The 14,205-nt window shown below is 44.1% G+C and overlaps 1 protein-coding gene across 3 annotated transcripts in view; it reads right to left on the bottom strand.

The window, feature by feature from the left end:
* The window catches only part of ddr2a (discoidin domain receptor tyrosine kinase 2a), a 38,653-nt gene that overhangs the window by 1,019 nt on the left and 23,429 nt on the right, over window positions 1–14,205 (bottom strand). The window contains exons 3-16 of one of the 3 annotated variants that reach the window (XM_031575075.2): window positions 11,572–11,674; window positions 10,397–10,628; window positions 8,239–8,386; window positions 7,466–7,568; window positions 6,459–6,642; window positions 5,767–6,010; window positions 4,523–4,588; window positions 4,081–4,193; window positions 3,752–3,917; window positions 3,265–3,497; window positions 2,874–3,001; window positions 2,435–2,632; window positions 1,882–2,116; window positions 134–283 (exon numbers count right to left, since the gene is read on the bottom strand). In XM_031575075.2, the coding sequence (XP_031430935.1) occupies window positions 134–283; window positions 1,882–2,116; window positions 2,435–2,632; window positions 2,874–3,001; window positions 3,265–3,497; window positions 3,752–3,917; window positions 4,081–4,193; window positions 4,523–4,588; window positions 5,767–6,010; window positions 6,459–6,642; window positions 7,466–7,568; window positions 8,239–8,386; window positions 10,397–10,628; window positions 11,572–11,674 (2,303 nt within the window). Of the gene's footprint in view, window positions 1–133; window positions 284–1,881; window positions 2,117–2,434; window positions 2,633–2,873; window positions 3,002–3,264; window positions 3,498–3,751; window positions 3,969–4,080; window positions 4,218–4,522; window positions 4,589–5,766; window positions 6,011–6,458; window positions 6,643–7,465; window positions 7,569–8,238; window positions 8,387–10,396; window positions 10,629–11,571; window positions 11,675–14,205 lie in introns of all 3 variants that reach the window. The other 2 variants (XM_031575074.2, XM_012834154.3) reach the window with 2 other exon arrangements.

A 14,205-nucleotide genomic window follows, 5' to 3' on the forward strand; every position in this document is an offset into this window, starting at 1 on the left:
AATAACAGTGCCAGGGCATCATAGTACTCAAGCCAAGGGATGCCTGTCAAAGCTGTGTGTGTGTGTGTGTGTGTGTGTGAGTAAGAGAGAGAGAGAGAAGGAGCGCAAATGTCAGCATTTAACTTTCATCTACCTGGCGTTTTTGGTCTCTGAAGAACTCTCCGGTGTTCTCGATCACCTGCTCATCGGAGAGCTGGGAGTAAGGCTGCTCTTTGCAAAAGGTCAGCGTCTCCCAAAGCGTCACCCCAAAGGCCCACACATCACTGGCTGTGGTGAACTTTCCCTGCGCAGGCAAGCAAAAGCAACAAATAATCAAGGATGATTAATTGTACCATGTCAGACACAAAAAACATTACAGGAACTTTTCCAATGAACCACAGTGAACTACGCTAAGTCAAGTGCATGTGCTCCCTATACTATAGGCCACTTAAGATGATGCCATCTGCCAGGACATGAACCTAAGTTCTAAGGTTCTGCTCCCCTGATTTAACATTTGAGCTTTAAGAGCAATGTTTTCATGATGTCATCGATTGGCAAAACAACACAGTTATGTCCTGGGTCCTCATCACAGGGAGCACAAGTGATATGCACAGGAAATATTTGCCATGAACACAGTTCAAGTGTCAACAGTTAAAGTGATTCTAGGTAAAAGTATCAGCTGAATTATTGAATATAATATATATAGACCGATTTGCCACAACATTAAAACCACCTGCCTAATATTGTCTAGGTCCCCTTCGTGCCACCAAAACATCTCTAACCCGTTGACGCATGGACTCCACAAGACCTCTGAAGGTGTCCTGTGCTATCCGGCATCAAGACGTTAGCAACAGATCCTTTAAGTGCGAGGTGGGGACTCCATGGATCGGACTTGTTTTTCTAGTACATCCCACATATACTCGATTGGATTGAGAGCTGGGAAATATGGAGGCCAAGTAAACACCTTTGCATTGTTCCTCAGACCATTCCTGAACAACTTTGTGCAGTGTGGCAGAGTGCATTATCCTGCTGAGAGAGGCCTCTGCCATCAGGGAATACCCTTGCCATCAAGGGGTGGTCTGCAACAATGTTTAGGTAGGTGGTACGTGTCCAAGTAACATCCACGTGAATGCCAGGACCCAAGGTTTCCCAGCAGAATATTGCCCAGAGCATCACACTGCCTCCACCAGCTTGCCTTCTTCCCACAGTGCATCCTGCTGCCATCACGCACACGCACTTGGCCGGCCACATGTTGTAAAAGAAAACGTGATTCATCAGACCAGGCCATCTTCTTCCATTGTTCCATGGTCCAGTTCTGCTGTTCCATGCCCATTGTAAGCACTCTTAGTGGTGGACAGGGGTCAGCATGAGCACTCTGACTGGTCTGCAGCTATGCAGCCCCATACGCAGCAAGCGGCAATGCACTGTGTGTTTTTTCCGACACCTTCCTATGATAGCTAGCATTCAAGTTTTCACCAATTTTGTGCTACAGTAGCTCTTTTGTGGGATCGGACCACATGGGCCAGCCCCACACACATCAATGAGTCTTGGGCGCCCATGACCCTGTGGCCGGTTCACCAGTTGTCCTTCCTGGACCCCTTCTGGTAGGCACTAACCACTGCATACTGGGACCAACACTCCACAAGACCTACCGTGCTGGAGATGTTCTAATCCAGTCGTCTAGCCATCACAATTTGGCCCTTGTCAAAGTCGCTCAGATATACACCTGCCCAATTTTCCCCGTTTCCAACACATCAACTGTTCACCTGCTGCCTATTATGTCCCACCTCTTGGCAGGTGTAACAAGAGAATCAATGTTATTCACTTCACCTGTCAGTGGTTTTAATGTTGTGGCTGATCAATGTTTTTATATAAACCATTACGGCCTTCTACCAGTCTCACCAGCAGGATGCTCTCCCAGGACATCCAGCGTATAGGCAGCACGGCTCGGCCCTGGATACGATAGTAATCCCCGCTGTACAGGTTCCGGCTCATGCCGAAGTCAGCAATCTTGATGGTGTAGTTCTTGCCCACAAGGCAGTTGCGGGTGGCCAGATCGCGATGTACGAAATTGAGCGAGGAGAGATATTTCATCCCTGAGGCGATCTGAGTGGCCATGTACAGCAGATTACTGTAACTGGGGAAATGAATAAAGTTTTATCATGAATGTATCAAATAAATTATCATAATTATACTGATTGTAAAATTGAAGACGGATGTCCTGTTGCAGAACTGAAAATTAAAACAAGCAGACATGAAAAACCATATATATATTAAAGTTATATATATATAATGGTTTCTTTTGTGTTTTGTTGCCAAATACTTTTTATTATAGCACTATAGTTGTATGATGCTTATTTTTGTGACAGCACATGTGCAGCACAAATCCTAAGACAATCAGGAGTGTTGAGCCTCTTGAAAACACACCGACTTGGTTGGCTGTCATGACTCTTACCTGACAGTGGGGGCGTTGCTGAGCAAGGCAATCTGGCCTTCTGGTTCATGACGGGACAGGAATTGATTGAGGTCTCCATTCTCCATGTACTCTGTGATCATGCACAGCGGGTCACTGCAGATGCACACGGCCAGCAGACGAATGATGTTGGGGTCTTTCAACCTTGACATGATCTTTATCTCTTTCAGGAAGTCGTTCCTGTGAGAAGTTGTGGGAAAAGGCCAAAAGGCTGTTAGTTTACAAATGTATATGAAATTCTCAATTAAAAGTGTTGCACAAACACAGAGAATGGTAAGAGTAGCTTTACATTATGCAAATACAATGACCAAATGTAAGTAAACCATTGGAACTGTTCAGCTGTCTGTACAACCTGTAGAAGAATGGAACTATGCCGCCAGCATCTGCATATTTATTTATTCAGCTTCAGGGAGTGTCGTACCTGGCATTTTTATTGGCATCTGCCCTCAGCATCTTGACAGCTACCAGTACAGGCTGCTTTTCACTGATGTCAAATGAGAAGTCCGCGTCCATGAAGTCCTGCATGCCCTCTGCCTCACACAGATGGACCTTCCACACAACAACAAACATCGTGAGCATGGCGATGTACTCCACTACTCTTTAAATGTATGAACAATACAAACAGTACAACATTAAACCGCAATGTAAAAGCGTATTGCATTATTAACCCTCATCTTAAACACTATCTCTTATGTTCAGTGAAGTTCTATTTCAGTATATTATTTTTCCACTGAGTATATAGTCAGTATATATGTTTAGGAACAAATCTTCCATGGCTCTCTGAGCTGTCATGCTGTAACCTGTCTACTGACCTCTCCAAACTGGCCCTCCCCCAGCTTCTCTTTGAAGGTCAGCAGCTTGCGTGGGAACTCCTCCACTGCCACATCCTTCCCTGACAACAGGTCCATCGTCAACGCAGGCACAGCATAGGTGTTGCCCCCGGTTACCCCCTGTAGGTTGACGATGTCGGCCTCGGCGTAATGAGGCACTCCGTCCTGACTGGAAGGGTTGGTCGGGGGGGATTTTGTCGCAGTGCTGGTAGAGGCTGAGGTAACAGTGAAGAGCAACATTGTGTATAAGTCACCTTATTGAAGTTCATGGTGTCTTTCAGGTAAGTTTGGGGCTTGTTTGATTTTGAGAAGACTGAACCTTCAATTCTGAACAGTCATTGTATTAATCCTTTTCAGAGCTATACAAAGAAATCACGTGACCCTGTGGTTCTGAAAACACTCCTTTAAACAAATGCACCTTTTCAAGAACACAAATCTACTGCTTTACGTTTATTCAGTATTCACTCACCAGCCTCCTCTGTGGGCTGGGAAAATTCTGGCAGTTTGCGGATGAGACGAGAGGGCTCCTGGTAGTCGGGCCCCATAGGAAAGATGCGCTCATAGGTGGAGTTGGACTCCTGCTCGCTCGGTGCGGAGGAGGGGTCGTTGTTGTTGTTGTAGGTGAACGTCTCACTCTGTATTGACAGACTAGCAGTTAGTTCATCGTCCAGCATCCTCCGAGAGGCCTGGAATTATAAACACAGATTTGCACAATAGTACACTGATAAAAAAAACTAGGAGTTAGAGCTGATGGTATTATTCAAATCAACTTAGATTAAAGCCATTATAATACCTTACCTTCTCCAACATCTTTTGCCAAACTTGTCTCCACAGAATGATAACTATGATGACCACTAAGATGAAGATGATGGCCACCAGACAGCCAATGAGAATCCTTGTGTTGCTATCATCTACTTTATGAGTGGGGTCATCCCCTGTGGAGGGGATAGAGAAGGCGTCTTAGTTAATAACTGGTGGCCACACTTTACAACCTTTTGGATCACTGCAGTGCTAACGATCTACATCAACTGTTTTCCAAATGAGAAAACCCTAGGTTACAAAAACATGGTTTTTTTTTCTAAACTGAATGAAGCTTCTAAAATGACCTCTTTACTAGAATGTTTCAGGAATCCAGAGACAACCATACAAAAGAAACAGATCAGCGGCTTACATTTTTTTAATTTCTCAGTTTCAAACCATAGACCCTGAGGCAAAAATAAGTGAACGAAGAGAATCTGACCTGGTTGGGTGCTAGTGGGTGGGCCAGTCTTAGGAGGAGCCAGAGTTGTATTGTACATGGCAGTATCTGGAAAAACAAGATTTTAATATTTTAGTATAGTTTTTATGGTTTTGTCCTCGGAATGTTGAGATGAACTGTTTTGCAGTTGCCGTGACAGTGAATTAATCTTTACAACTTTGAAGTCAGTGTTTTAAAACCCTTAAAAAAAACCTGCCTAGGGCGCCTGGGCGGGTTGTCAAAACTCTCCGCTAACTCTGAAACTATCCGCCAAGTCGTGGATTTTGGATATAGGCATGGCTACTTATTCTTCTCATACAGGGGACATTTCAGCGCGCCAATCACAAACCATCACTGCCCAAGTCTGATATATTTCTGTGTTAGCAAGGAAGCAGGAGCAAACCTGTGTTATGGGTTAATGCCATTAATCTTTCTCAGATATCCTTGAAGTGAACACACATCCTGGCAGGCTTTTAAAAAAAAGAATAAAAATGGACATGGACACGAGATGGGCTACATTGATCTCAATTAAAACGTTAGCTTGTTAAGTGAGCAAGACACTTTCTTTTTTTTCAGGCTCCAAATAACATACCCTGATTTTCAATAAAACAGTCAGTTCAAAAGCATATGGCTAGGGCATTTTAAAACAGGTCTCCAATTATGTGTCAACGGTTTTAATTGTTCCGACCAACAGAAGAAGCACTGCAGTTTATTCCTTGTAAAAGTGCTCATGGCGTACACTGTCCAAAACCCACAGCAATACTGCCTTCTTCTTACATTGTAATGTCGTCTGACGCATTCAGTTTAAAGGGATTGCTCGACAATGCAATTGGTTGGCATCCACCAAACCTTTCTCTAATTAACTTTGGCCTGGCTCTGCCCACCTCATACCTTTACTGCTTGCTCCAAAGCGTGTCCTTCTTTGTGCAACTAGCCATTTGCACCATCAAAATAGGGCCCAAAGAGTATAGCATTGGTTATTTAACCAATAGGATTTGACACCAGAGGATCTGAATGAATTTGTAGGCTGTTTTATTTCACTAAGTAAATACAAATGTATGATAATGAAATGAAACAATATCTTAACACCAGGACTAACATGCATTGATTATTATAAGCAGTGATAATGCACTCATTGAACCTCTATGTACAATAGATACAAAACATCCTGTGGTTGATCTTAATATGCATTTTTGACCCATCGCAGAATATTTAAATGTCAACAGGTCAAAGGTCACGCTCCGTACCTGACTGGAAGGTGATCTCACTGAACATCATCCACACGTCAGAGAAGTAGTACTGGCATTTGATGGCGCTGGCCATGTGGTTGTAGAGCGAGACGGTGACGAAGCGGGCGCTGGGGTTGACGTCGTCCATCACGGGGCTGAAGGACACCGGCGAGGGCTCCCAGTCGGACTCGGAAGAGCGGAAGTAACACGTCACCTTCTGGAAGGTCTTCACGTGCCACTTGAACATGTTGTTGCAGTGAACCTGAAGCCAGACGAGAGATGCAGAAACATGTAAACACTTGGAAGACCAAGTGAACATTATATGAACAAAAACTGATTTTAAACAGGTTTTTACACTGTGTACAATGCAACCTCTAGTCTAGATGTCTAGACAAGTTACTTTTCTCATCACACCTCTAACATAACTCTGATGTTGGAGCGTTTTGTTTATGACATTGTACCCGAGTTGTGACAACATTTATTCAACACTCTATTCAAGATGTCAGCAGTGAATTCTACGGAAAACTGTAAACCATTCTACAATCAGCACTGAACAGGAGCAAGAGAGAATATGATTTGATGCTTGCTACGGCACCGTCATGGCCCTCCTGACCATACACGTACCTAATTATCTCCTTCAAGCATAAACATAAACACATGTGGCTAAGTATAGATGAACAGCGCATCCACACAGCAGCCTTCTGGATTACCTTCATCGTGGTGAAGTTGCGCGTGCGGTCAAACTCAAACATGATCTCCACATAACCATTGGGGAAGCTTTCATTGGTCCAGCCCACGTAGTCATAACCAGGCCACACGTTGTAGACGTGGCTGAGGGTGAAATCATCTAGACCGCTTTGCCCATCAGTCAGCTGGCCCAATCCCTCTGTCATGCTGAGAGAGAGAGAGAGAGAACAGGCAATTCAAACCAATCCTCCATGGTAGTCAGAAGCTAAATACGAGAACTAAATAGAGTGGTGAAGTATGAAGCAGAATTAAGGTGTTTCAGGCACAGTCATATTTAATTTAGCATTCAGATAGAATCCCAATTTACCACAAGATGGCAGTATTCTATCAAACTAATGCTGCAAGAGGTGCACTTCTTTTTTTTTTTTTTTTTAGCGTGGGCCATTTCCTGCATATTTTAAGAAACAGACTGAGCAGACTGAGACTATCATCCATTCTCCATATGAGAAATACAAACAGACACACACACACACACACACACACACAAAGACACACACACACACACACACACACACAGTGTCATGGAGGACATTCATTCAGGAAGCCATGAGTCACATACTCCTGCGAGTGTTCTGAAACCACGGTGACCACAGGGGCCAGTCCCAGTGCGCTAACGGCATCATGGCATCCTAGCAACAACAAAGCATTGGTGGACTTTTTCCCCCTTCAAACTATGAACAACAATCTTGGGAGGCTCTCAGACCAGCCAAAAGACACACACATTGAACTAACAGGTTAGGAGACAGTAAATGGAGCTCAAAAGGAAGTCAATTTGTCGAGGTACTCAAGCACATCTTCATCTCAAGAAAAAATATATCAACTTTGTTTAATGTTTCAGATTTCCCAGTAGTTTTGTTTATTTTCTTACAGTGAATGCAAAGGAACTGAGTAGACTCATATGAAGTGGACGTAAGGCATGGATGTGTCTCTTCCCTTCTCTGAAAGAGGCAGGATGTGGCAGCTTACTTACCTGTAGCCTACAGCTCCATCATACACAGAGTCATTGAGGTAAACTTGCAGGTCGTTAAGCATCGTGTGCTGGCTAGCTGGGGCATTATATGACACCAAGCCATCTGTGGAAGAGAAAGGGGAGGCATTCTCAACTTACTTTCACTTTGTAGGACAGACAATACTGGTTGTGGTGTTCATATGGTGCAGCTATTCACTATTATCTCAATATACCACACCTTAAGATTAGTTTATATTGCAAAGACATCGAAACTAAGACCTGCCCTTCTTCAGTGAAATAAAATAGACTTTAATCGGGCCATGGTGTCTAAGAGGATATGAGATTTTACCTGTTATCTAACTTTGACGTAGACAGGCTACTGATTAGGGTGTGTAATCACTGAAACCAGTGATACAATAACAAATACGAAGGTGATCTATCAGTGAGATATTGGAAGATGGGTCTAATCTATAGGGTTATGAGGATAAAGGTAGTTTCATTTCAATTTTCGTTGATATGCTATGTAGCTGATAACTTTGTATATCTAAAGAACGTCACACCTTGCGATAATAACTACTGTAGGTAAAAGAACAACACAAGACATACTAATACCCACGCACACTGGTTTCTGCTGTTAAGTTTACAATACATATATTTTTTGATGACTATAGTATTTAAAAAATGAACTAGTTGTGATGAAAGGGGTAAGATGATTATTTCTTGAGGTCAAGTAAAGATCATAGTTGTAAACCCGTTTATAAAACTCTGGCCATAAAGTAATCCTCTGCTCCTACCCAGCCATTCACAGCCATAAAGCTCCACCCTCATGCAGACGTTCATGGAGTGGTCGATGACGGGCATGAAGCGCACGAATCGAGCGATGATCGGGGGCTCCAGGTCCTTCAGCACAATGTCATACGCATTTCTGTTCCCCTCAATCACCTGTGAACACAAACAGTTCAGCTGTCAGCCCAGCAGCACACCCTTGAAACACTGGTACAGCTGGTTATATAATAACGTATATTGTATATTATTCATGTTTGTAAATGTATTAAACAAATGTTGTTTAGTGGGAGTAGGAAGAATAAACAAACATAACTCTGACAAGGCTCCAGTGTTAGTGGCCTGTGTTTTCAAGGGTGATTCATACTGGGGTAGAACAGTCGCTGACTATCCTCAGTCTCTCATTTGGATTTGGGAATTAGTTCTTGTTAATGAGTTGTGAATTACAACATTGGTCGTTTATTTTTTTTCCTCATTTTTGTTTCCCCGTTACCAGCTGCTCTTTCTGGGGTTTAGAATCAGCATGTGAAACGGGTGGCCAGCTGAGTTCAGGTGTGAGGGTGAAGTACATGGCTAAAGATTTCATCAGGGACCGATGCTTGATAAGGATGCCACATTGTCTTTGCTTACACACTGTAAGACAATGGGGAGAAACCTCAGTGATGATGTAGGGCCTTACTTGGAAAGTCATTTGTTTACTGCTAAACCATAAACATCCTGTCTCAAATCATCTGTTTTATCTGAAATGGTGTCTTGTCTATCCACACAGTGAATGACTCATCTGTTCAAAGTACATTTGAAGGTCTGATTTTACAAACAAGGCTCCCGTAAGTCATAAATATCACTTTATGTAACAGTCCAGAGTTAGAGGCTGGAGTCTTTAGGATGGGGGATTCAGAAGACAATATAGACCGCTGGCGCTCTTGCCCGAGCAGTCCTACCAAAACTACCCTCAGGGTATACTTACGGGGGAGACATAAATATGGGGTCCCCTTCATGCAAAAAATCCCTATGTGCTTGAGCGTGTCTCTGTAGAGCCACAGTGGTTGACGTTTGGAAACATTTGGTCATTGTTTGTCCTGTCAGTCTGCCCCTGCACTACCCAACAAACAGACGCCATGACGCCATGATGCCATGATGTCATGATGTCATGCTACAGAGGTACACACTCAAAGTTTTCCAAGTCTTTTAAATGTGCCAGCCGTCGTATGTGTGACATCACATTCAACCTATTTTTGGGAGTAAAATGAAGGACTCCAAAAGAATGAATTAATAGCAGGAATCATAGTTCACTGTGCTTGAAATATCTGGTTTGCTTCATCAGGTAGTTGTGCCAGCTGTTGCAAGATCTATGTTCATTCTGCAAATGATCAAACACCCTGTGTTCACATACAGTAAAGCTAACTGCATTGTTTATGTGCAATGAGCATCTCCATTGTCATCGTGTGACTGCCAGACTCAATGATGAAAGTGCTCTGTCGATACTCTGTCATACTTGTGTTCCCGTAAGTGTACAAATGGTAAAAGCTGAATACACACAGATTGGGGATGCTCACAAATTGCACCTGTAAATGGCCTGTGTGAGAAGCCTAAAGTAATACCGTAAAAAAACATTATACCTTATTACCTTAAGTAATATACACCATCCCTACTAATCACCTACTGTAGTTATGATCCTTTTTAGTCACCTACTGTGTTATTTGCCTTCCCCAAAAAGCAGTTGTTAGGTGTGTTTATCAAGAATTCCCATTTGAGTAGCAGTCTTCATTACATGGAAAGTCCCACCCAAATAAACAGTGCATTTACAGAGATGTGTGTATTTACGCTAAGCCTTTATAACAAAGTTTACTCTAAGGACATACTTCTGCTAATGATGTTTAGAAATACCCAGTCACTGGCCTGTCCCATGAGGCCTATTCTAACCATTCGAAAGAAGAGATACAGTATTCTGTCTGTGTGTGTGTGTGTGTGTGTGTGTGTGTGTGTGTGTGTGTGTGTGTCTGTGTGTGTGTGTGTCTGTGTGTGTGTGTGTGTGTGTGTGTTTGTGTGTGTGTGTGTGTGTGTGTGTGTGTGTGTTTGTTTGTGTGTGTGTGTGTGTGTGTGTGTGTGTGTGTGTGTGTGTGTGTGTGTGTGTGTGTGTGTGTGTGTGTGTGTGTGCCTGCCACTGGCCTGCTTTCCCTGTCTGTTCCTCCAGGAGATCCAGCGGCTCCCGTCGCGGCTGTACTTGATCTTGTACATCTGGGCGAACTCGTTGCCCATGCCGCCCGCGTGCCGCCCCTGCGTGCCCACCAGCGTGATGAAGTGCAGCGAGCGCAGGTCGATCTGCAGGAACTCCTTTAGGCTGTCCGGTTCCACTGTGATCTCAGGACACCATGCACCATCTCCATCCTCAAAGTCCAGCCTGGGAGAGAGAGAGAGAGAGAGAGAGAGAGAGAGAGAGAGAGAGAGAGAGAGAGAGAGAGAGAGAGAGAGAGAGAGAGAGAGAGAGAGAGAAGGAGAAGAGAAGAGGAAGAGGTACATGTAAACACAACACAAGGAGAGCAGACACACACACACACACACACACACACACACACACACACACACACACACACACAGAAAATGGACAAAATGTCAACAGGATTCAAGTGCTCTTTCAGCAGACCTCTTAACATCAAAAGAACCTCTCACATCTGAAGAAAACAACTGTGTAACAAGAGGGAGGGGGTGTATGTTTGAAAGGTAATTATGCAGCAGGGGAAAGACAGAAGACAGAAGATGGCAGAGAGATGGGCTCCACAAACAATCCTGGGGAAGTTCTTTGTCATAAATCCATTTGGAAGTGTTCATGTTGGGCAGGAGAGGGCGGAGCAGACGGGACGACGTCAAAACACTGCGGCGTCTCCGGGGGGAACATTATTACATCATCACAGAGAGAGGAAGTGTAGGCCACCCACACTCCAGCTCTCTGTCTCTCTCTCTTTCTTTCGTTCGTTCTTTCTTTCTTTCTTTCTTTCTCTCTCTCTCTCTCTCTCTCTCTCTCTCTCCCTCTCTTTCTTTCTCTGTCTCTCTCCAGATGTGGGTTTTACCAAGGGAGAGGCTAGCACAGCAGATACCTGCAATGAGCACTGAAAACATTCACACACACAGACACACACACACACACACACACACACACAGAGAGACACAAATACACACCCACACATCTATGCTTACACACACGTGGACTCACTCACACCATCATCTGAGAGGAAGAAAGAGAGAAAACAGAGACCAAAGGGAGTGAAGTAAGCAAGGAGGGGAAAAAAAGAAACAGAAAGAATGTGAAAATGAATCTGTGAGAGTGGGTGTGATCGCAGACATGCCTGCCATATCTGGCTGCCGTTGATTCTGACCACTGGCTGGAGGCGGAGATGTCTTCATCCTGGATCAGCCCTCCAGACATGCCCAGTGGGTACCGACACACACCTGTGGACACACAGATCAGGTTTAGCCAGACCATGCAGAGATGGCACCGCTGGTTTCTAAAGAGCTATCCAAATAATTCATTTGAGCTGTATGTAGGGGCTGGAGAGAATATTTTGAGCAAAAAAAATCTACAAAACCACTGCACAAGCAAACGTGGTAGGGCCTACATGCTTGCAAAAACAGCATGCAAATATCGCACCAATACACTCCTCAAATTCACCCATTTTCCCTGAAATTACCCCGAAAAACAAATAAAGGATGAAATCCTAGCTTCCTGGTGAGCCATCAGATTGTAAGCCTTGAGGTGGAGATAATCGTCCCCATAAGGGAGAGTCGCTCGGGGGAGAGAGCCAGGGGCGGGGGCGGGGAGCGTGGGCTCCGGTCAGGGTCGGGTTGGGCTCGGGCTAAGCCCCTCTCCGTCGCATTCACCCTGCGGTTCACCTGATGAATTTAAACCGGGGGAAACCACGGCGCTCCCCGGCCAGAACAAATAGCTGGATGACCAGCCCTACAGAGCTTGTGCTCAGCGTGATGAAGTGTCGGTTAAGAAACATCATCCGTCCCCTGTGTGGTCCAGCGGGGCATTACCTAGGAACAACTTTTTTTTATGAGCTATCTCCAAGTGTTATGCGTGATCATCGTTAATTCTCATTGCTCTGAAAGTCTCACGGTGCTTCAACATTAAATGCAATTCCTCTTAGTTTATCTGAGCGCAACAATTATACCTAAAATGTTAGTTGTTAACTTATATGAGCTTGAAATTTCAAATGAAAATAGAGCAGGAGGTTAAATATAAATAATTTTTGTATCAATATTATTCCACTGACTAGGAACACCACACAGTTTTTATTTGAAATGGATCATTTCGTACTTTGTGAACACAGTATAACAGACACCACAAATCACTACCATACAATATAGATAAACACAGGATTCATGTTTTTGCTCGGTGAGAACTCACATAGGGCTCCGCTGTGCTGTAGGCCCTCACGGGACATGTTTGACAGGGCATTGCTTGAACGGTTTTAAGATTGATGTTTAATGTAATTCAGAATGGAACCCCTTCAAAAATGTCCAAAAACATCTACTAAAACTACTTACTGTAATTAATAAAGAATACAATTTTTTTTTTAAATGATGCAGGTCAGAGTGCTCCATATGTTAACAGTAGCTTCTTTAGCGTTGAAGGGCCAGACCTATTCCAGACTGAATTTAAATCTCAACAAATCAAGAGAACAGGAATATATACCATTGTGTAATATCAGGTTTTGAAGGGTACTGATGTTATATGAGTGGTTGGTCACATACTGTTGTGCCTCAGTAGTTGAGTTCAGGCAATAGTTATGTAGATAACATACACATATTATGTAGCATACATAAGGGCTGTGTGGAGTATGATTACTGTTATACCTGCACTGGGAATGTAACAAATACATCTTACAGGATGTCTTTTGCTGCCATTACTAAATTGCCTTTTTGCACTACCATAACCTCACTTTAAAGAACTTATGCTGCTGCTGCTGTACGTGTATCTGTATGTTTTTTATATCTATATGTTTATCTATATGTATCTAAATGTCTTGTCTTATCTGTTGTTGTGCCTGTGCACTTTATATGTTTCACCGTGGGAGAGTGGGAAACGTTTTTATCGATTCCTTGTATGTCTGACATGCAGGAAATTGACGTATTTGTGTCTGTGTGCCGTCATATGTGTGGTATATGTGTGAGTGTCATGTGTGTGTGCCTGTAAGTGCATACTTGTGTGCCTGTCGGTGCAACCCTAGACTGTTGTTTTACAATGGGTGATATTCTGGCCTTAGAGTGGCCTGGAGAGTATGTATAGGGCAGAAGACAGTAGTGTATGTGTGTGTGCGAGCGAGAGAGAGAGAGCATACCTTTTTGTTTATAGTGTGTGGGTGGGTGTTTTGGAGGTAAACATGGTTGCCTAAGGTTCTGGTGCCCAAATGACCCTGTGAATGTGTTTAGAGTGTGTGCATGTGAGTGTGTGTTGGTGTGTCTGTGCGTGGGTGAGTGTGTGCATGTGAGTGTGTGTTGGTGTGTCTGTGCGTGGGTGAGTGTGTGCATGTGAGTGTGTGTTGGTGTGTCTGTGCGTGGGTGAGTGTGTGTGTGCATGTGAGTGTGTGTTGGTGTGTCTGTGCGTGGGTGAGTGTGTGCATGTGAGTGTGTGTTGGTGTGTCTGTGCGTGGGTGAGTGTGTGCATGTGAGTGTGTGTTGGTGTGTCTGTGCGTGGGTGAGTGTGTGCATGTGAGTGTGTGTTGGTGTGTCTGTGCGTGGGTGAGTGTGTGTGTGCATGTGAGTGTGTGTTGGTGTGTCTGTGCGTGGGTGAGTACTTTGGTGCGGGTGATCGTCAGGACACTCGGTGTGGAGTCGGAAGTGCACAGGGACTCTCCCAGACAGAATGGCCCCACCACTCCTCCATTCCAACAGCAAAGCCTTTGTGCGCACGCCAGCAACAGCACGGACAGCAGAGAGAGGCTCCTTTTTTTTTTTTTGGTCTCCTCTCCTCTTTT

The sequence above is a fragment of the Clupea harengus genome, chromosome 10, assembly GCF_900700415.2.
Source record: "Clupea harengus chromosome 10, Ch_v2.0.2, whole genome shotgun sequence".
In the NCBI taxonomy this organism is placed as follows: Eukaryota; Metazoa; Chordata; class Actinopteri; order Clupeiformes; family Clupeidae; genus Clupea; species Clupea harengus.